This window comes from Myotis lucifugus, unplaced genomic scaffold, assembly GCF_000147115.1.
Source record: "Myotis lucifugus unplaced genomic scaffold, Myoluc2.0 scaffold_93, whole genome shotgun sequence".
NCBI classification, from domain to species: Eukaryota; Metazoa; Chordata; class Mammalia; order Chiroptera; family Vespertilionidae; genus Myotis; species Myotis lucifugus.
In genome coordinates this window covers 1,770,455-1,794,271 of record NW_005871141.1, presented here as the reverse complement: position 1 = coordinate 1,794,271, position 23,817 = coordinate 1,770,455, and the positions used below count along the sequence as shown (strand labels likewise).

The 23,817-nt window shown below is 45.7% G+C and overlaps 1 protein-coding gene across 1 annotated transcript in view; it reads left to right on the top strand.

Annotated features, from left to right (window-relative positions):
- The first annotated feature begins 92 nt into the window (after positions 1-92).
- MEP1B (meprin A subunit beta) overlaps positions 93-23,817 on the top strand; it is a 36,105-nt gene continuing 12,380 nt past the window's right edge. Inside the window, exons 1-9 of the mRNA XM_023756402.1 lie at positions 93-128; positions 11,803-11,821; positions 13,090-13,134; positions 13,220-13,263; positions 14,930-15,008; positions 18,005-18,122; positions 19,102-19,280; positions 21,038-21,256; positions 22,368-22,520. Of these exons, the coding sequence (XP_023612170.1) occupies positions 93-128; positions 11,803-11,821; positions 13,090-13,134; positions 13,220-13,263; positions 14,930-15,008; positions 18,005-18,122; positions 19,102-19,280; positions 21,038-21,256; positions 22,368-22,520 (892 nt within the window). The remainder of the gene's footprint in view (positions 129-11,802; positions 11,822-13,089; positions 13,135-13,219; positions 13,264-14,929; positions 15,009-18,004; positions 18,123-19,101; positions 19,281-21,037; positions 21,257-22,367; positions 22,521-23,817) is intronic.

The following is a 23,817-nucleotide window of genomic DNA, read 5'->3' as shown; positions in this document are numbered from 1 at the left end:
ACCGAACAACCGGTCGCTATGACGTGTGCTGACCACCAGGGGGCGCACACTAAACATGGCAGTCGTTAGCAGTAGGCGGCAGAGCGTGGGACATGGCGGGCATTGCCTGTGGAGGGATGGTGGAGCGGGTGAGCAGGGGTGCCCGACCAAGGCAGGGCACCAGTCGCTGTCATTGGGGTGAGCCTCTGGTGGTTACTGAAAATTGTTTGCACCTGCGTGGCACGGTCCCACTGGGTGCTTGCACCTGCTGCCGGCATTGGCCCCACTTGCACCCGCAGCCAGTGCCGGAGCTACCACTTGCACCCGCTGCTGGTGCCCAGTGCCGGTCCCGATTGCTTGGTGCCATCAGTGGGTGTGAGCAGCAGCTGCTGGCCCCAATCACCCCTGAGGGCTTCTCCACCTGTCCCTGCTCCTGAGGGGCAGTCGGGGCAGTAGCCATTGCTTGCACCCGCTGCTGGCGCTGGCCCCAATCGCTCTGTTCCATCAACGGGTGCAATTGGGGTTTGCGCCGGCAGTGTGTGGGAGCAGCAGCAGCAGGAGCGGGGCTGCCTGCAGACAGGGGACCGGGGCCCATGGTGGGAGGGCCTGGGCAGGGGCACAGAGGATGGGCTGAGACCCACCCCTGTGCCCACTGTAGCCTCGAGGCCCACAGTTCCTTTTAAGGTGCATGAATTTGTGCACTGGACCCCTAGTATTATATAAAATGTTAAAGGGACCTCTTTAAGTAGGAGAAGAAAAAAAACACTCCAAAATATGAACAATAAAATGGCAATAAACACATATCTATCAACAATTGAGTGTAAGAAACAAAATAAATGAACAAGCAGAACAGAAACATACTCATAGGTACAGAGAATATTTTGACAGTTGCCAGATGGGAGGATGGCTGGGGGAGCGGGGGGGGGGGGTGAAAGGGGAAGGGATTTAGAGGTACCAATCAGTAGTAATAGAATCACGGGGGACGTGAAGTACAGCACGGGAAATAAACATTATCCTATAAAACATGGTGGTCAGAAGGGTGGGGAGTTTCGGGGGGATCCCTTAGTAAGGTCTGTAACCTCTAAACCACTGGGGTGGTACACCTGAAACTAATATTATCATGTATGTCGGTTGTAATGGAAACATTTTAAAAATGATTGTAGAAACCCCCACATATATGTAACAGCCACAAGGTGGCAGCTTAGAACTATGACATAGGGATGGATCATTCCAAGCCCACACTGCGGGACCGTGGCCAGAGTGGAGGAGGGAGAGGAGGTAACACGGGGGCAGCTGGAACAGGAGAGGACGATAGAGACCGTGATGTGTAGAGCCTGCTGCTCGCATCTGTATGATTTTGTTTCCATAGGAAAAGGACAGACACAGGAACGCGCTCATGCGCGGCAAAGCCTCATCGAGGGCACGCGTACCTGGGGGCGCTCTTCGGAAGCCCCGGTGGGAACGAGGCATTGGAAGCCGCAGCCGCAGTCCCTCAGGTGGGCCTCACCCCTGTGGCTCTCGGACGCCTCAGACTGCAGGCACTTCCCGAGGCTAATTTCACTTTTGTTTGGTTTTCACCTGATGTATGTACTTTTGAATCCAACCCTCTTAGTAAATACGACTCTACTCTGCTTGTAAAAATGTACATATGTAACTTTAAAAAAATATATTCTTGCCCTCGCCGGTTTGGCTCAGTGGATAGAGCGTCAGCCTGTGGACTGAAGGGTCCGGGGTTCGATTCTGGTCAAGGGCACATGCCCAGGTTGTGGGCTCGATCCCCAGTAGGGGGTGTGCAGGAGGCAGCCAGTCAATGATTCTCTCTCATCATCGATGTTTCTATCTCTCCCTCTCCCTTCCTCTCTGAAATCAAGAAATATATATATATATATATATACACACACACACATACATATATATATATATTCTTACTGATTTTTTACAGAGAGAAAGGGAGAGGGCTAGAGAGTTAGAAACAGCAATCAGCTGCCTCCTGCAACCCCCTACTGGGGATCAACCAAGGTACATGCCCTTGACCAGAATCGAACCTGGGACCTTTCAGTCCAAGGCCTGATGTCCTATCCACTGAGCCAAACTGGTTAGGGCTATACATATGTAATTTTTAAATGCTATATATATATATATATATATCACATATTTTATATTTTGTAAAAATATGTAATACGTGCTCTTAAGTCAGGGAGCCAGTGCTGTCCACCATGCCTGGGACACAGGAAGTGCTCCATATATGCTTGGAAACGAAGGAAAGGTAAAGGAAGGGAAGAGGCAGACTTAGCAGCAGAGCAAACACTCAGTGTAGCGTAGAGGGTCACAGAGGGCCGTACACTATTCAACACAGCGAGTAAGATGCCACAATGGAGAAAGAGAGCGCCACCTTTCTTCCCGGCCTCAGAGCGCAGCTGCTGGGTTTCATGGACCCCGAGTTCCAGGGGCCCCTCCTCATTTTTTTTTCCTCAATAAAAACATTTTGTTTTATTTGATTTCAGAGAGGAAGGGAGAGGGAGAGAGGGATAGAGACATCAATGATGAGAGAGAATCATTGATTGGCTGCCTCCTGCACGCACCACACTGGGAATCAAGCCCGCAACCCCGGAATGTGACCTTGACCAGAATTGAACTGTGACCTCCTGGTTCATTGGTCGATACTCAGCCACTGAGCCATGCTGGCCGGGCCTCTCCTCAATTTTGATCCAAACTGTCACCATGTCCACATGTCCTTCTAGGGCAGCAGTTCTCAACCTGTGGGTCGAGACCCCTTTGGCGGTCGAACGACCCTTTCACAGGGGTCACCTAAGACCATCCTGCATATCAGATATTTACATTACGATTCATCACAGTAGCAACATTACAGTTATGAAGTAGCAACGAAAATAATTTTATGGTTGGGTCCCAACATGAGGACCAGAAGGTGGAGAACCACTGTCTAGTGATTTGAACTCCAGGTCTTCACACGTGACTGTGACATGTTGGGGAGAATAGGGTGTCCTGAAGGTGGCTGCTAGAAGGCCAAGTTTACTGAGCACAGGCATGCTGTTTCAACGCCGTATTTCCAGGTCCCTGAACAGAGCAGGCGCTTCATAAAGACTGATTACAAGGCCAGCCCGCCAAACAGACGGCCCAAAGGCAATCACAGAACCCCGCGGATGTGGGGGCACTGAAGTAATGAAAAGGGACTGTTATTTATGATAAGCCTTTCGCATACTACATAAAACATAGCTTCTGTTAAGGAGCTAACAAATCAAAATTACATGTTAGCAAAGTGACCTTTCCTCAGACCACACTGGGCTGAGAAAAGCTATAGGTATAGGGCAATGGGTACTGTGTACTCCTGCCTTCGAGGGACTTATAACCCAGGGGGGGATGTCACTTGTCCCTAAAAACATTCAACAACCTATAGGATTCCGTGGGAGCTCAGAGGAGGGGGAGACCTCTGTTGGTGTCGAGGCGGCTTTGGTTGAGGAGGCTGACCTTGATCCGGACTCTGGAAGGTGAGTCATACCCAGATACCAACAGGAGGGAAGCATTCCTGGCGCCAGGGAGACAGGTCAGCAGGTGTGAGGAATGGACCAACAGCTGTTCCTGGGGCTGGGGCTGGAGAAGGCAAACGCAGAGGGGGTGGGGCAGGAGGGCTCCTGGGAGCCACGCCCAGGCTGTTCTTCACCTCAGGGACATGGACGGTCTTTGAAGAGGATAATGACCTGGTGGAGGCTGAGATATTATATATATATAATATTTTATTGATTTCAGAGAGGAAGGGAGAGGGAGAGAGAGATAGAAACATCAGTGATGAGAGAGAATCATTGATTGGCTGCCTCCTGCACGCCCCACACTGGGGATTGAGCCTGCTACCCCGGGCATGTGCCCCGACTGGGAATCGAACCGTGACCTCCTGGTTTATAGGTTGACACTCAACCACTGAGTACACCAGCTGGGCAAGGCTGAACTTTTGAAAGATTATGAGTGTATATTGGCTTGGGTATGATGAGAGATTTAGATGGTGTTTTATTTTTTATTTTTTTAAACAAACAAACAAAAACACTATAAAATACAATCTGTAGCTGTGATGTATGCATAAATGTTCAAACATATTACAGCCAATAGAGTTACCACATGTCCATCAACTGATAAATGTGCATAAATAAAATGTGGCATATTCATACAATGAAATATTATTTGGCAATAAAATGAAATGAAGTCCTGATACATGTTACAACATGGATAAACCTTGAAAATATTATGCCACTTGATAAAAGCCAGACACAAAAGATCACATACTGTATGATTCCATTTATATGAAAAGTCCAGAATAGGCAAATCCATAGAGGCAGAAGGAAATTAAGGTTGCCAAGGTTTTGGGGAGATTCTGAGGAACTGGGGAGTGATCACTAAAAGGTACAGGGTTTCTTTTTGGGGTGATGAAATTATAAAGTTGATTGTGGTATGGTTACCTGACTCTGTGAATGTACTAAAAGTCATTAAATTCTACACTTCAAAAGGGTGACTTATATGGTATGTGAGTTATCCTATATAATCCTATGTAATAAAAGCCTAATATGCAAATGGACCAAACAGCAGAACGACCAGTCGCTATGACATGCACTGATCACCAGGGGGCAGACGCTCAGCCAGAAGCTGGGCTCATGGCTGGTGAGCCTTTCCTGCCTCTGTGGCAGTGCTAAGGATGTCTGACTGTCAGCTTAGGCCTGCTCTCTAGTCAGACATCCCGTGACCTGAGGGCTCCTGGACTGCGAGAGGGCACAGACCGGGCTGAGGGACCCCCCCCGATTTTGTGCACCGGGCCCCTAGTATTTCAATAAGACGGTTACCAAAAAAAAAAAATACTGGTGCAATAACCTAGTACTGGAGAGGACTTCAAGATGTCATCTGATGGAGTTTAGTTAATGAGATGTGGCTCGTCCAGTATAATGCCCATTGATTTGTGGAGCACCCAGCACGTGCGGGGTACTTGGATATGAAGCTGTGAGAGCCCCGAGCAAGGGCTCTTGGCTGGAGCTGGATCAGAGACAGCTCCCTAGAGGAGAAGGTGCCGAAGCCAAGTTGAATGGTAACCAGGCATTAGCATGAGGTATTGAACAGGGCGAGTGACTTCGCTTTGGGGAAGTTGTGCAGGGAAGCCATCATGCTTTGTTTAATTGGTATAAGAAGTACAGCTTGGCCCTGGCTGGGTTGCTCAGTGGTTAGAGCGTCGGCCTGCGGACTGAAGGGTCCCAGGTTCGATTCCCAGTCAAGGGCACATGCTTGGGTTTCGGGCTCAATCTCCAGTAGGGGGTGGACAGGAGGCAGCTGATCAATGATTCTTCCATCCTCTCTGAGATCAATAAAAACATATTAAAAAAAAAAGAAGTACAGCTTGGCCTGATGGGTGTGGCTCAGTGGTTGAGCATTGACCTATGAACCAGGAGGTCACGGTTTGATTCCCAGTCAGGGCACATGTCCGGGTTACAGGCTTGATCCCCGGAATGGGGGTGGGCAGGAGGCAGCCAATCAATGACTCTCTCTCATCACTGATGTTTTTATCTCTCTCTCCTCCCTTTCTCTCTGAAATCAATAAAAAAAAATTTTTTTAAAGTATCCATTGGAAGGAGCAAAATATCTGGCTGAAGATGTTAGCATAACCTGGAAGGCCTTGTACCATGCCCAGACGCTGGACTTTATGCTGTCGCTTCTAGGTACCCGAGAAAGTGACGCTGTTTTTCAGATGTAAATATGTTGATGGGTATTCAGTGTCCTGGCAGAGACATTTGACATGTGAGAGTTGGTACGAGATGTAAGTAGACATTTACGGACCTCACGTCTGTAGCTTTATTTTCAGTTTGGAGCCACGCACCCCTCTCTCCCGCCGCTGGGCCTGTCCCCGGCGTTTGTGCAGACAGCTCTGTCCAAGCTCGTTGGCCCCCGGCCCTGTTTCTATGGCGCCTGATGGATAACACAGCCCTGGCCGGGAGGTTGGAGCTGCTTCCTGGAACTGTCATGGAAAAGCTGCCCACTGCCTCACGGGAACGCAGTGCGATGTCCACCCGGGAAGATGGGGTGCAAGGGAAAGAGGCCATGGGCACCCTTGTTAGTGTGAAGCTCAGGCATTCCTTCTCAGAATCGTTTTCAATGCACAAACTAAAATACATAAGGGCATGCGGGGGGATGGGGGAGTTAGGGGGGCTCTGTAATAACGTCAACAATAAAAAATAGACAAAAAATATACAGGGTTCCAAAGGAAACCGATGGTACTGAAATACAGTTAGCCCAAAGCATAAACTTGTGATATGGTAATACTGTTTATGTCTTAAATGACAACATCTAGCTGTGGGCCAAATAACTGCCATAATTCAAAGCAGCAATGAGTATAAACAATATTTTGAGATATCAACACTCACTGTGACCTGATATGAAAGTATTTGTTATTCCTATTGGTGACAGTCACAGGTACTGATACCACTAGTAGGGTTTGATGCCTATTTTTTGTAATGGAGAGAAATCCTACATTTTAATCAGAGGCTAATGAAATTGAGATGCGATTATTTTCTCCATTGAATTCACAGAACCGCTGAATTCTATCCATGCCTGTGGATCTCAAGTTAAGACGAATGGAGGGCGAAGGATGCTCCACTGTCATGGATTATGGGGAGGATCACAGGCACCCAACGACTCAAGCCTGAGCGATTCTGAGGCCGAGTCTCAATCTCTCAGCCCTCCTCTCTCCCGGTGCAGTATCGGTTGGACAGAAAGTCAGTGCGCTTGAGTATTTGAGATGTTCAAAGTGATTCCCCATCTCCAGTCCAAGGCCAGAGCTATGACCGAACTCTACTCTCAATTCTCTGGGCAAATGACCGCCAGGCAGGTCTCCTGAGGTACCCTACCTTAAAAGCTTTTAATTTTTTCCCCTGAAATTTATTTTATTTTTAGCTCTACAGTTCACATTTCACACCAAGCCACCACTAACCTTCCCATCCATCCATCCATCCATCCATCCATCCATCCATCCATCTATCCATCCATCCAAACACAACCCTACATTGTTGAATAATGACACCGTGCTGTAAAGGCATCAATGTGTAACTCATCTCCCTTGTTCATACCTCATAGGGGAGGTGTCTACTCTAGCACCAAGGATTGTCTATCACAAAGCCATCCTCAGAAATTTCTAGGATGATTAAAGCAAATCATGCCGTTTCACCCTACAGGGCTGGTTTGAGGGCCGGTTGGTGAAATGTGCAGGTTTTTCTCAGCTCCTGGCCCTCAGACCTGAATGTGCAAGGCTTGGTGGTTAAATCCCCTTGTAAGATGTCCCCATGTCAGATGACACTTCTTCCCATGATGGCTCATTATTCCTTTTTTCCTCTCTCCTCCCTCGGATGAAATGGAGCAGCGGCCTGTACTTCCTGCCTGCTTGTCAGGAAACAATGATGACTTAATCTGCTGCGTCTGTGAGGTGTTGTTCTCTCTCCGTAACCCTCCGGAGTCCCATCTGGGGAGCCAATTCCATGGAAACACCGAATAGAGCAGTGGTTCTCAACCTTGGCTGCACATTAGAATCACCTGGGAATCTTTTTAACATCCTGACTTCTGAGCCTCATCCTCCGGAAATTCTGTTTCTTTGTTACTAATGTTGTGGCCTCACCCCATAACAAAGAAACAGAATTTCCGGAGGATGAGGCCCAGAAATCAGGATTTTAAAAAGAATCCCAGGTGATTCTAATGTGCAGCCAAGGCTGAGAACCACTGGGCTAGAGGCTTCAGTAATGACACTTGAGTGATGACACTTGGAGCAAATGTGGTTCTTTGCCTTTTATTCTCACCCAAAGCTGTGGTGAGCCCCGTCTCCCCGAGCCCCTGCACCCCCTGCCCTTCTGCTCACACAGAGCAACGTCAGTGACTGGAGTGCCAGAACCCACAGCGGCACCTGTCGACGCAGACCCCGCGAACACGTGAGCATCCTTCTTCCACACCCAGAGGCTCCCGGATGCTGCTGCTCTCACCGCCACGGCGGGACCTGAGAACCCGGTGCTCACCACACGGGCGCCACGACTCCCTTCTCCCCCCGGGGCCTGGGCTGTGGTTCAGAACAATAGGCGCCCCCTCCCCCCCCCCACCTGGGCTCATCAGGCACTTTGGTGAGCAGCAAACCCTGCCCGACCCAGGCTCTCCCGAGTCCTCTCCACTTGGACTAGCCCGAGAGTCCATCTTCGCTTTTCAGTTGGCTTCCTAAATCCAGACAGAGGCTCTGTGCTTGCCTTTCACTGCCTGACCTTGGCACTTGGTGGTGCCTTTAAAACAAAAAAATAACACTGATCAGATCGAGTCCTTACTGTTGATTTAAATGGCGAGTTGAGTTACCTGCTCCTGTAGCCGGTGTGGCTCAGCGGTTGAGCATCGACCCGTGCACCACGAGGTCGCCAGTTCGGTTCCTGGTCAGGGCACATGCCCGGGTTGTGGGCTCGATCCCCAGCAGGGGGTGTGCAGGAGTCAGCTGATTAATGTTGATGCATCAATGCCTCTCTCTCTCTCTCTCTCTCTCTCTCTCTTCTCTCTCTCTCAAATCAATAAAAACATATTTTTTAAAAATGCGATGGAGGCTTTCTTATTGCTCACCCTTGGCCCTCTAGGCCGGGGCTTCCTCTGACACTTCTGTTCCACTCTGGCCCCGACAGGAGTTACGTCGGCCGCCCAAGGCCTGCTCTTCCGTATTGTTTCCTGGTGGCTCTAGCCAGGAAATAGGCCTCCTGGGTTTGGGTCCCATAAACTCTCTTGGGGACCCCGGGGAGCAAGTGGGGACTTGATCCACACATGGCATTTAACACCCCTTCACTCTCAGAGGGTGGGAACGACTTCTTGTGTTCACAGAGCAGCCTCCATGGCCTTCGTCTCTGTTACATGTCTTCTTAGATCCTTCCTAGTAGCATGGGCTGGGGCCAAGGCCAGCTTGAGTAGGGAAGCAGTACTGTGGGGAAAATAGTCCTTAAAAAAATTTAACCTGCCCCACAAGTAAGTTGAGAGTGAATCTGTAGGAACTAAGTTAGAGTAGGTTGTCCCTAAAGGGAAGTTATCTCAAGAAAAGAAGAAAAAAGTGAGGCAGAATGGAGAGATGGATTGGGAGCGTCAGTTTATTAGAAAACCAGCAACCAGTCCTGGCCTTTTTACCTTAAGTCCCACCTGAGTTTGCTGGAGGGGAATTTTCAGGAGTGAAATATGTTGCTATTTGGCTACTGTTTACCCGGATAGCAAATGGACCAGATGCCTAGCACATTAATGGATTTTGTAACTCAATACATTTTTATTAAATGAATGAACAATGAAAAGCTGTGGACAGACTGGACGGATTGAAGCAGCACAGGGCTAAATGGCAGGAGGAGCCTCACAGATGTTTACTATTGGAAAGGCCGAGATTAAAAAGTCATTTGACATTTTCTTTCGCTCAATAGGCATTCATTAGTCTCGGGGCACCAGCAGGTATGCATTCGAGAACTTATTTCATGAACAGGTCTCAGCCGAGCTCTTGACTATTGAATGTTGACACACACAGGAAAAACCAACCAAGCAATCAACTCCAGGGGCTGTGTGAGGGCAGCTGGACTTTAACTCCTTGATTGGAGGTATGACTACCGCAGCGAGCTGACCTGCAAGATGGATCAAAGGCTAGAAGTTACGATGATTGCCTTTTAAAAGATAAGTGCTATTCTGAACTGCATAGTTTGCACTCCCAACTGGAAGCGACAGCATGGATTCATGGGTTCTGCCTTGGTCGCTGCTCGCCGCCTCTTGCCTCGTGGTGTCTGGCCTGGTAAGAAAACAATTAGAACAGTCTGGGCAGTTGATACCAACGGCTAAAGAAAAGTGTGTTCGCTTTCTGTTTTTGATGAATGTTGACGTGTTAATGGAATGAGCGAGCATTTCCTTTTGGCGGGTGGGGTCTGTGGAGCCAGAGACATGGACACAAAGCTAGGTTTCTCTCTGTTTCTTTGTTATGTAACAAGTTTTCTTCTGATCTGATGGGAAATGGGAAAATCATTGCATTTCTATTGCTCAATGACATCAGAGGGCTGACCCCCAGGGGAGGCGCGGATGGAGTGAATGGTGGCTGCCAGGGCACAGTACATGCTTAGGAAGTCGGGCAACATGGGATTTCTCGGCCGCTTCCTCATGAAGTGAGGCCAGGCATTTTGTCCCACCCACCACCCAGCCCGAGGTTAGAAGTGAGGTTCCAAATGCTTGGGGGAGCCTCTAGCTGTCGTTTAAAATAACAGTTGTGATGATATGCTAATGTTCTGTGAACAGCAACGATAGTACCGAGAACAGGAGAAACCACTGGATAGCCTTAAAACTGCAATCATGACAAAAAGCACAAGTTGTTTTAGTAGAAATGCTTGCATCTGTCTGTATGTGTGGCTAAAGCCTGAGACACCACTGCGCTTGTTACTATCAGTGAGGACAGAAATCGCCCAAGGAACTCATTCCCACTGCTTACAGAGGCTCCAGATGAATCTAGAAGTTAGATACGGAAACTGTATTTACATAAAACTGTACCTTACATGTGGGTGACATTTTGTTATAGTTTAAAAAGTGCTTTCTTGTGACATCATGGAACCCTCACAATACCCTGCAAAGCAGATGTGACCGGATTTAACCGAGTGTCAGGACGGGGAACTGCCTTCCTAGCAGTTGGTGGAATCAGAACTATAACCTAGAGCAGTGATGGCGAACCTATGACACGCGTGTCAGAGGTGACATGCGAACTCATTTTTTGGGTTGATTTTTCTTTGTTAAATGGCATTTAAATATATAAAATAAATATCAAAAATATAAGTCTTTGTTTTACTATGGTTGCAAATATCAAAAAATTTCTCTATGTGACACGGCACCAGAGTTAAGTTAGGGTTTTTCAAAATGCTGACACGCCGAGCTCAAAAGGTTCGCCATCACTGACCTAGATCGACCATCTATCGGCCCTGTGAGCTTTTTTACTAGACGACACTAGGCATTTCTCAGGGTTACCTAATTTTCCCACCGATGTAGTTTAGGTCTCATTTGGTTGCTTCTATCTTCAGAAGTTTGTTTGTTTTTAATAACAATGCTATCTACACCCATAGGCTTTTTCCTTAACCATTTGGTATTGTCTTTGAAGGCAGAGTCTTGAGTGAAATAGGAAAGTAAGCCATGAATAATGAGGTCTTCACTAAAATTTCTTTTTAAAGGATTGTTATAAATTATGATAATATTTCAATGTTGGGAATAAATTTTTAGGATTTCCAAACACGACTCCATGAATTCTTCGGAAATTTATGATAAAAGTGAACACATTTCAGGGCTGGAGTCCTATGTTCTGCCTTCTCTTCAACCTGTGAAGTTGGTTTTTTGTTTCTTTCATTTAACAGGAAGTTTTAAAAAAAATATATATTTTTTATTGATTTCAGAGAGGAAGGAAGAGGGAGAGAGAGAAATATCAATGATGAGAGAGAATCATGGATGGGCTGCCTCCTACACGCTCCCTACTGGGGATTGAGCCCGAAACCTGGGCATGTGCCCTGACCGGGAATCGAACCGTAACCTCCTGGTTCGTAGGTCGACGCTCAACCACTGAGCAACGCCGGCCTGGCAGGAAGTTTTATTTTTTTTTATATGAAATGGGAAGACCCTTTTGTCAGAAAGTCATCTTAGACTCCAATTTAACTGTTTTAGATAAGTGTCAGAAAGTAATTCATAGTATTAATGGCTAGATATAAATTGGAACCCAGAAGACCATTAAATCATGGGCATCATAATAATATCTTCTTTTATGTGTTTGTTTCTCAGCCAACTCCAGAACATTTTGGTGAGTGTATTTGGAGATTTGCTCTAAGTTAAATGAAAAGGAAGTTATGCGTGTAATAGAACAGCAGAACAGAAGAACTTGGGGCATATTTAATGCTAAGTACATGCATAATTGCATTGAACTTTGATCAAATTCTGCCTTCTCTTGATTCATTGAGGAGCGTTTTATTTCCTGGTCCAGGGTTCTACGTACCCAGCAGAAAGACAGATGGAGGAGTAGGAGAGGCCGAACACAGTGACTGACACACAGACATCATAAATGCTTGCTATTATTAATTTTGCTGTTTTGTGTCAGATCAGATGAACATCCTATTCAGTTGTACACTGAGAGATTTGGCCATGTTATTCACCCCTTTGCATTTTATTTTATTTTATTTATTTATTTATTTATTTATATATTTTATTGATTTTTTACAGAGAGGAAGGGAGACGGATAGAGAGTTAGAAACATCAATGAGAGAGAAACATCGATCAGCTGCCTCCTGCACATCTCCTACTGGGGATGCCCAGGTACATGCCCTTGACCGGAATCGAACCCGGGACCCTTCAGTCCGCAGGCCGACGCTCTATCCACTGAGCCAAACCGGTTTCGGCTCCCCTTTGCATTTTAAAAGATAAGTTTAAATTTAAGTTAGGGATTTTGCTTGAGAGTTCCAAGATATGCTATTGCAAAGAATATACATATATGGGTAGATGGAACTGGTTTGACCAAATTTTTTTTTAAAACATATTTTATTGATTTTTTACAGAGAGGAAGGGAGAGGGATAGAGAGTTAGAAACATCGATCAGCTGCCTCCTGCACACTCCCTACTGGGGATGTGCCTGCAACCAAGGTACATGCCCTTGACCGGAATCAAACCTGGGACCCTTCAGTCCACAGGCTGACGCTCTATCCACTGAGCCAAACCGGTCAGGGCTGGTTTGACCAAATTTAAACATTTGCTTTCTATTTCATCTATTCTGCTACTTAGTCTTCCAAATTAAGTTTAATATTATATGAAGTAATGAATTTCTTATTCTTGAAGTCATTAGGGATTCAAGGGACACAAATAGGACAAGAGCATATATGCAAAAGCGCCATGGCCTCAAGCCTGGTTCATGAGAGATTCTCAACCAATCAAACAATCAATCAATGTGTATGTATTGATTCAGAACCAAGTAATCACTCATCTGATTAGAATCTTGCTCACTTCTAATTCAATAATTGATAAAGATTTCTTCTTTCATAAACATAATGTTCAATATGTTTTTCTTTATTTCAGTTAAAGATGTAGATGGTGGAATTGACCAGGATATATTTGATATCAATGAAGGTTTGTGGGGTTTTTTTTTTACATCTTTTATTAAGTGAGGAGTTTGAACAAATTTGCTGACATGAATTTTTATCTTTCCTCTTAGCTTTGGGACTGGATCTTTTTGAGGGAGACATCAGACTTGACGGGGTGAGTTGAAACAATGCAAGGAAGACTCTTCTATTAATCACTGGAAGCTAAAAAACAATATCTGAGGATGATTGGCAAGCATGGGCTTAGTTAAGCCCAATTATCTCTACGAGCACAGAATCACAGTGACACATTTGTTCAATGAATACATTGTACTGCAAGGAACTCATAAAACAGTGTCTTCATGATCTGTTACTCAGATTTCTGTGTGGGTAAAGCAGCGATCACTCACCAGGGGTGCCTCGGTCTTATGGATGGTTTTGATTTTCATTATTGGAACAATATTTTCATTTTTAAATAGAATCTCACTGATCCAATGTAGTTGAATCAAAGTTAAACTAAACTTCTACATCTTCAGTGAATCAGGCCTTTTACCATAAGAGAGAGATTCCGTGACTTCTACCCTGACAGCTAAAAGTAGTGGTCCCCCGAAACTGCACGGAGTCTCCCCTCTTCGTGAAGTCCTTACTACACCTTCACCCCCTGCTGTTGAATAAGCAAAAAATCCAAGAGTCTCCTTTGCTTCTTCCTTTTCCCTCACCCCACCATCCAATCCATCAGCAAGTTCTGTCGTTGCTATCTCCAACCTATACCTCAAAGAATCTACTTTTCTCCTAACTTGTCTTTCTATTTCAAATATTGCCCTTCTCTAAGGGAAAAACTCCATGACCCTATTTCACTTCCTGGCTTGAAGCTTCAATAGCTTCCTATTGCTTTTAGAACAATATCCAAATTTACCCATAGTCTTCAAGACCTCGCATAATTTAACTCCTGCCTAATTCTCTTCTCATTTCTTCTCTTCTCCCCTCCCCTCCCTGTCCTCCTCTCTTATCTCATTTCTTTTCTGTCCTAACAAATCGGCCTCAAAACATACCAAGCATTTTGCCCGAAACCATCTTCCCAAGGTTTCTTTCAATCCTGGCTCCTTCATATCATTCCTATTCCACCTTAAACGTCCTCCTTTCGAAGAGTCCTGGCCTGGCCTCTTATCTAACATACTCCCCAATCCCTTTACTTTTACCCACAACCCCCTTTTTTATGTCCTCCATTACAAGTAAATGCAGCCGGTTTAATCTTAATTTGTCTCCTTACATCCTACTTGTCTCTTTCGCTAGATATTAGCTCCGTGAAGGTAAAGACCTTGGCAGTTCTGTTACCAGCGAACCCCTATTCCCTAGAGCAGCGTTCATTCCGTTGACTGGATGAATGCATGGACGAAATTAGTTCTTTACTATAAAAATTGTTTAAAATTTTTAAAAAATGTTGCCCCAGTTCATGTAACTTTTTCTGACTTTGTGAGATCAAGGTTATTGAGGTTTTGCTATCACTTCCCTCTTGTATTTTTGTAATCTCTTGTATAGGAAACTAGTTTATAAGTCTACCAATATTTACAGTTCAGTTTTATAACAATCATTCTTTACACGGTTTTGCATGATTTCTTCTTCAACTCTATAAACAAAATTAGTGAGAGAAATTTCCTCCTAGAAACTTTGTCTTAATATGATGAAAGCAGAGGTACACACACGGGCACATGTGTGCGCACACAGTTTGTTTAGACTGGCTGAAAGAGCTTAATGCTTCATTTATTGCTAGATTAACTATTGGTTGTTTCATAGGTTTTTTGCCTGATTCATTTAATTACCTTTTTCGTATTTATGTTTTACAGGTACAAGATAGAAATTCCATCATTGGAGAAAACTATAGATGGCCTCAGACCATCCCATATGTTCTAGAAGATAGCTTGGGTTAGTATACACCTTGGAGTGTCCATAACTGTTGTATGTTCCTGAAAGGATATGATGACAGTATTGCTAAGGGCATGCAATTATGTTTTTTATTTTTATTTATTTATTTTTATTTTTTAAGATATATTTTATTGACTTTTTACAGAGAGGAAGGGAGAGGGATAGAGAGAGTCAGAAACATCGATGAGAGAGAAACATTGATCAGCTGCCTCCTGCATACTCCCTACTGGGTATGTGCCCACAACCAAGGTACATGCCCTTGACCGGAACCGAACCTGGGACCCTTGAGTCCGCAGGCTGATGCTCTATCCACTGAGCCAAACCGGTTAGGGCATGCAATTGTGGTTTTTAACAGTGTTTTGTTTGTTGCTTTATGTAAGTATGTAAAATTACTTAAAAAATAAGCAAAGTGGACAATAAAAAGAACCTAAGTGACTTTGTCTGAAATATTTGTTGAGCTTTGGACAATAAAGGAATTAATTTAACCAACATTTATGGAGTGCCTCCTCTGTGGTGGATTATTCCATTCTAGGGACATAAAGATTAGGGAGCTCGTCTTTATTATAAAGCAGCGGTTTCCCATGTGTTCAGATCTACATATGGGTAAAAACCAAAACAACCAAACAAATAAAACTCTAGGAATTGGCATTGCTTTACCAACGTTTCATTTTGCCAAGTCAGGAGCTTAAACAAAAACCCACTATCTTTTATCATCCCCCTTTCATAAAAGAAATAGTGTTTTAATAGTAAAAAGTCAGAAAAATCTAATCCAAAGCCAAGGATAGCATTTCTATAGAAGAAATTTAATTGTAATGGTCGACTCTAAAACATGGTCTTTATTTTATTTTTTAATATATTTTTATTGATTTCAGAGATAAAGGGAGAGAGAGAGATAGAAACATCAATGATGAGAGGGAATCATTGATTGGCTGCCTCCTGCATGCCCCACATTGGGTATCGAGCCCGCAACCCGGGCATGAGCCCTGACGAGGAATCGAACCATGACCTCCTGGTTCATAAGTGGATGATCAACCACTGAGTCATGCCAGCAGGGCTGATCCTCATTTTTGTATGGACTAGTGAAAATGATATCACTGATCAGCATCAGTTTAGAAACTGCTGTTTGGGAAACTTTTCCTTAAAGACCATACATGTCAGTGGATATTCAGATAAACCAAAAATTAATTACACTAGAATGGAATAGTCGTAATGATTAGTCATATGTTCAAAGAGCTATGTGAGCCACCTACATATAAAGGCATGAACAGCCCTAACCGGTTTGGCTCAGTGGATAGAGCATCGGCCTGCAGACTGAAGGGTCCCAGGTTCGATTCCGGTCAAGGGCATGTACCTTGGTTGCGGGCACATCCCCAGTAGGAGGTGTGCAGGAGGCAGCTGATCAATGTTTCTCTCTCATCGATGTGTCTAACTCTCTATCCCTCTCCCTTCCTCTCTGTAAAAAATCAATAAAATATATTTTTTAAAAAAAGGCATGAACATTAGGGAACAGGTGGCACTAAGCAGCAGGGATGAGTGAAGGTTGTGCAAGTTGTACACCATTCACAGGTCCTGGGGGAGGGGGGACAAGAGAGATGGACATCGAGTTTGCATTCTGTTCATCAAGAGACATTCATTTCTTTGCACGAAGTGCTCTTCACCCACCACGACAACACCGGCAGCATTTCCCAGGTGAGGTGCCTCTAGGGAAGGGTGCCCTACGCACATGTGCAAAGGCACGGGGAAGGGAAAAACAACAACCCTGAGCTGGAATGCAGATTGGCGCTAAGGAGATAATGAGGTCGGACAGGTAGGCGGGGTCTGGATTGGGAAAGTCTATACTGATGATAACGTGGAAGCACCAAAAATTTTGGTGGAAGAAGATTGCTACCACTTGGTGGCAGTTTGGAAATGTATTACTGATGGGGCAATGAGAAAGGAGGGAGATCAGCTGGGAGACTGGGGGGGATATTTAGGGAACAACCGAAGAGCTTTTGAGCCAAGATTCTCTAAGAAGGGTAGACAAGAATGGATACATCTAAGACATTTGGAGGCAATTGGTAGATTTAGTGATTGACAGCAAGAGGTCAAAAAGGTAGGCCCAGGTAAAGGGATGCTAATGTCCAGGATTTACCCAACTTGATGAATCGTAGCACCTTTAACAAGAGTAAGGAATATGTGTTGAAGTGGGTGGGCTAGAGAAGTGTGGTGGAAATTAGTTTTTGGAATGCAGAATTTGAAACGCATCAGGCTCACTGTGGTAGAGATATCATGGAAAGTGTTGGTGGATAGCCTGGTCACTCAAGATAGAAAATAAGTGAGTCAGAGAAAGATAAATATCACATGATCTCACTCATTTGTGGAATATAATGAACAACATAAATGATGAACAAAAACAGATCCAGAGACAGAGAAGCATCAATCAGATTGTCAAACCTCAGAGGGAAGGTAGGGGAGGGTGGGGGTAAGGGGGAGAGATCAACCAAAGGACTTATATGCTAGCATATAGGCCTAACCAATGGACACAGACAACAGGGGGGTGAGGGCACGAGTGGGGGGTATGAGGGGTAATGTGGGGATAAGGACACATGTAATAACTTAATCAATAAAAAAATTAAAAAAATATTTGGGAGTTATTTGGATGTAGGAAAAGGTTGAAGCCGTGGGCATGAATGAGCATCTTTCATGGTGCCTTGCATATAACAGGTACTCCATAGATAGTGGATCTGATTGAATGACCCAAGAAGGTGGTATTGAGTGAGATGGCCAAGGATGAAATTCAGCCTGGGGGAGCAACTTTTAGGAATTGGTATAGATAGAAATATGGGGTGAAATAAGGGACCTGAAGAGTAATCCAATACTTGCACATGATGCAGCAGGTCCTCGAAGAAGGTAGTTTTGTCCAACGTCATTTCGTTTTAATGTTGATGAGATGTCGTAGGGATTTAACTCTTGTTTATATTAATGAGCTACATATTTTGTTTGTTTTCTTCCCTCAGAAATGAATGCTAAGGGAGTTATCCTCAACGCATTTGAACGCTATCGCTTAAAAACATGCATTGACTTCAAGCCTTGGACCGGAGAAACGAACTATATATCAGTGTTCAAGGGCAGTGGGTAAGTGAAGGATGTTTATGAGGGTGTTAATGAAACTGTGTGGCTAGGACATTATATCACAGCAATTGCCCTAGGCCAGCAGTTCTCAACCTGTGGGTCGCAACCCCTTTGGCGGTCGAATGACCCTTTCACAGGGGTCGCCTAAGACCATCCTGCGTATCAGATATTTACATGACGATTCATAACAGTAGCAACATTACAGTTATGAAGTAGCAATGAAAATAATTTTATGGTTGGGTCACAACATGAGAAACTGTATTTAAAGGGCCAGAAGGTGGAGAACCACTGCTAGGCCCTGACCTTGAGGGAGGGTGGGGCTTCCTTCCCTGTTTGTTGGAGAGTAAAAGACAGCTGGATCTAGTTTTTCTAGCCATAAAATAATATTTTCATACATGCAAGCAGTCTGCCAATTTTTATTATTTTTTTAGATAAGGAGGGTGGGATTGCATGCCATCCATCTCACAACGTTGTGAACTTCAGCTACTTCTTATGTTCCTTCAAGTAAAACACGCGCGTGTGTGTGTATAAGTGTGTGTATGTGTGTGTGTGTGTATTTCAATTTATTTTTACCTAATGACTCTTACTGCCTGAGTTAAGAAGGTGACTGTTATTTGCTTGGAGCGCAGCAATTCTGAGTGGTTGCTGTACCTATAGGACCATTATGAATGGTCTTCGGCATAGTCAGGACCATCGGAAACACCTGGACATTTCCAGGAAAAGTCAGGATGAGGCTGACGTGGGATGACTTGCTCCTATGTTCTTTTTGGTGTCAGACCAAGTTCCCCCAAGGTCACCTGGTGTGGAACATTGTTCGTAGCTCACCAGGGTTCTGAGAGACGTGACTTGTGTTCAGATCCCTCCGTTGTGAAGGGTCCCGGTGGGTAACGGAGCAGGTTAGGAATTAGGGATCCTGACCTGAGACCTCCTCCTGCATCGTTATAACACCCTCTCCCCTTTCTCCTGTAAACCCTCCCGGAAGCTGCTGGTCTTCGGTGGGAAACAGGCGCGTTGGGAAGCAAAGTCTCTCCATTGGGGAAAACTGTGACAAAATAGCAACGATTCAACATGAGTTCCTCCACGCCCTGGGGTTCTGGCACGAGCAGTCGCGCTCTGACCGGGATGACTATGTCAGCATAATGTGGGACAGAATCCAATCAGGTACATTTCTCTTGTTTTCTTACACTTTCAGTTAGTTAAGGACTGAATTCTAAGCATTGTGCCCTCTCCTGCCATCTGTGCCAACTGTACACGGTAGGAAACGCTGATGTTTTGATGTCTTACTTCATTTAGCTCTAACTCAGTGTGAGTTGAAGTGGATGAAGGTTGTTGGGGCACAGCAATAGCCCTTAAGCTGGACCTGATCTCAGAAACTAATGTTTCCTAAAGCACGTGTTATGGAGCCCTGTTCCCCAACATGCTCACGGGTGTTGAGTGAAAAGGGATCCGTGGTCACATGAGTCTGGGAAATCCTAGGTTAAAAGAAACGAAACGAACAGTCACTACACCGCTGTGCTGTTCAGAGCCTTTGTTAGATGAACATGAGTTGTAAGTCTCGGAGGCAGGAGCATTTCCTAAAGTGGCGTAATTCCTGGTGTTTTCCTTTTGTGGAACATTTGGATTTACTGATCCATGGCACCCACACTGGGGAGCACTGCAGCAGTTGGGCAGCCTGAACGTCTGTGACTTTGCGTTCCACCTCTGGGAGGTTTTCACACCAGGTCCGGCCAGAGCTCCTGCTCTCCACCTTTTCCCACCGTGACAGTCGCTCACCTGTCCTGCCTCTGTAGGTTGGGGGCGGGGGGAGGCGTGGGGGGAAACAGCATTGCTGTCGTGTGGGGCACTGTGAGGTCTGCTCTGTACCGAGGCCTATGATATCATAATCTTTTAAAAAAAAGATATTTTTATTGATTTCAAAGAGGGCAGGAGAAGGAGAGAGGGAAACATCAATGATGAGAGAGAATCATTGATCAGCTGCCTCCTGCACGTCCCCTACTGGGGATCAAGCCTACAACCCGGGCATGTGCCCTGACCGGGAATCAAACTGTGACCTTCCGGTTCATTGGTCGATGCTCAACCCCTGAGCCACGCTGTCCTGACTACATCATAATCTTAACACCACAGCTCCTGCTCCTTCCCACGCTCTCTCCCCGTGTCCTGATCTCAACTTGGGAAGGCACAGCAAAGACTGAAAGATCCACAGCAAGAGAAGTGCTTACCTTTCCTCCATAGCCGCATTCTTTAGGATTCCTGAAGTCTCACTGTTGGCAGAAACTTCTGTCTAGACTTGACATCACATGTATGTGCTTTGGACAGCAGATCTACCCCATCGTGCCCACAAAATCATTTGATCTCAAGTTGCAATCCGCTGCCTGTAGGCGATGTTAAGCAGCTTGGTATCTTCTCTAAACGTATTCATTTAAGAATCAGCTACGTGTATTCCAGGAACCACGGAACCCCTGACTATGGGAATCCTTTCTGGTGACTCTGCATTATAATCCCCAGGTCCCATCCCACCGCACCTCGCAAGTCCTCTTACTTTCACCTCCACCTGCTGCGGATGCCCCGCCCTCCCATCACCGCCTGCCAATCAACCTGCCTGTTTCCACAGCACCTTCTAGAACCCTCCTTTCCATGTGCAGTTCTCGGAACCGTGGGCCCAATGCTAATAGCTAACGTTGGGCTGTAATGAAAACTTAGATCTGTTCAGCACGATGACTGCTATCCCAATTCTCAGCTTGAATACTGCATTCTCAGACAGGATGCACGAAACTCCCCTGAAATCATGTAGAGCAGTTATAGCAAAGGTTGCAGTGTGTTTATTACAGCCTCCATTTCTAAACTAACAGCATTCCGAGTAAAATCAATGGAATTCTGTGAACATCAAGTAATTTAAAATTCTTTCATTTACCATTCAGGCAAAGAGAACAATTTTAACACCTACGATGACAAAGTCTCGGACGCTCTGAATGTCCCCTACGATTACACGTCAGTCATGCACTACAGCAAGACCGCCTTCCGAAATGGGACGGAGCCCACGATTGTCACGAGGATCCCGGACTTCATGGACGTCATCGGCCAGCGCATGGACTTCAGCGACTCTGACCTCCTCAAGCTGAACCGGCTGTACAACTGCTGTACGTGACCGCTCTTCAGTGACTTCTGTGTCTCTGCTCCACGGGGGAGGGGGGGTATGACCTTCGGTGCCATTTTCCTGAGCATTACCGAGTTCTCTGAAATGATAAATGCTTGATTTTTTTAAAGCACCCAAATCCCAATCCATAATCTGGAGGCAGCATTTTGCTTCTCGCACAGTCTGGCTTTCCGATGTAAAAACAAACCTGGTCTTGAAGGATCATGTCTCACGCAGGTTCCTGAACCGTCACTAATGCGAATGTGGACCAGTTTGATCTTCCAAACTCTTTTCAGCCCAAAGGAGGCGCACAGCCATCATGTAACCGGGCCCAGATAGTCTGGGGGCCGGCTTAGTAACCTGAAGAAGGAGAGGCCTGTAGACTCGGGTGCGAACATCAGATAGTTTCACGAAAAGACTTGGGCCAGACGGTGTATTCCGACCCTCAGAGCTGGTCATGTCTTGGTCCTGCAGACATCCAGGCATCTGCGAGCCCCCACCACCCGGGCCCAGGAGGCACCTCCTTTATTTATTTATTTATTTAATTTTATTATTTAATTTTAAAATATATTTTTATTGATTTTTCAGAGAGGAAGGGAGAGGGAGAGAGAGAGACACACACACCAATGATGAGAATCACCGATTGCCTGCCTCTGCATGCCCTGCTGGGGATCGAGCATGAAGCCCAGGCACGTGCCCTTGACTGGAATTGAACTACGGACCCTTCAGTCCGCAGGCCAACGCTCTATCCACTGAGCTGAACCTGGTAGGGCCGAGGCGCCTCCTTTAATGCCCTCCTGGCATCCCTAGGACTTCTGTGATAAGCTCCATTTTTTTAAAAAAATATTTTTTTATTGATTTCAAGAGAGAAGAAAGAGGGAGAGGGAGAAACATCAATGATGAGAGACTATCATTGATCAGCTGCTTCCTGCACGCCCCCTAGTGGTGATGAGCCCGTAACCCGGGCATGTGCCCTGACTGGGAACCCAACGGGGACCTCGTGGTTCATAGGTCCATGCTCAACCACTGAGCCACACTGGCGAGACTAAGTTCTATTTCTATTACTTAGATTATCATGATGTGTGAGTGTCAGTAATTGTTCTTTGCTTTCGTAGCCTCTTCCTTGAGCTTCATGGACTCGTGCAATTTCGAGCTGGAAAACGTGTGCGGTATGATTCAAGGCTCAGGCGACAGTGCTGACTGGCAGCGGCTTTCCCGGGTGCCCGGGGGGCCAGAGAGCGACCACTCCAACATGGGCCAGTGCGCAGGTACCCGGAGGGAGGGCGTCTAGCCTTGTCCTTTGCTAGGAAAGACTGGGATCTTCTCTCTCTAACTCCTACCTGATGATTCACGAGAGCCCACAGGTTGCTACCACGCAGTCAGCTCTGGGCCATGAGGACACAGCTCACTCTCTGCTTGTGGTCTGAGCGGGCTCTACTTCCCGAGTCTGAGCTGGGCTCTGCGCAGCCTGTACCCCCTCATCTGGGCACCCACGCAGAAGCGGTGGTCTCTCCTGGGGGACCCCATCTTTGGAGTGAGCTGTTTCCTCGGAGCTTGCAGGACGTAAGCGACTTGCGAGGGAACAGCACTGGCTGTGCAGTAGTCAGCGTCAGGATTTCAGCTGGCTGTGACTGCATGCTGCTGTTACAAAAAATACTTCAAGGTAGAAAGTGCAAGTTATTTAATTTTTATTCACATAAGTATATTTTTCTATTATAATTTTCTTTTGAGTTAAATGGGCTTTTTTTGGGGGGGGGCATAAGTACCAACTTTTCATTTATTTGCTCATTTCTGTCAGCGAATATGTAAAAGTAGACCTCAGAGCCCAGAGGCACTGCTTGCAGCTCAGCTGGTCTAGGCGGGGAGTGGGCCTCCGGGGTGAAGGGCTCCCCCTTTTCGGGCTGGGTGGGATTGGGGAGAGACAGGTGTTTTTTAAGGGTATAAACTTGTAACGAGTAGTTAATAAGCCCTGGAGATCTAATGTGCAGCACAATGAATATGGACAACAATATTGTATTATCATCATCAAGCTTGCCAAAAGGCTAGAACTTAATTATTCCAACCACTAGGAAGCAATGATTATTAGGTAACATGACACAGGTGCTGGGTATTGCTACAATGGCAATCCATTGTACACATACCTATTACAATACAGAAATGTATCAATATGTTGTGCACCTCACATTTACACAATGCTATATGTCAAATATATTTTGATAAAAATATTTTTCATTTTATTTATTTATGCATTTTACTAGTAAACAAATTTTTATTGATTTCAGAGAGGAAGGGAGAGGGAGAGAGAGATAGAAACATCAATGATGAAAGGGAATCACTGATCGGCTGCCTCCTGCATGTCTCCCACTGGGGATCGAGCCTGCAACCCGGGAATCGGACTGGGACCTCCTGGTTCATAGGATGACGCTCAAGCCTTGCAGATTTGGATAGTGGATAGTAGTCCTACGTAGGCCAGAAGGAACAGGGAAGAAAAGGAGGGAGGAGGAGAGGGAGAGAGAGAGAGAGAGAGAGAGAGAGAGAGAGAGAGAGAGAGAGAACTAGGCCTGG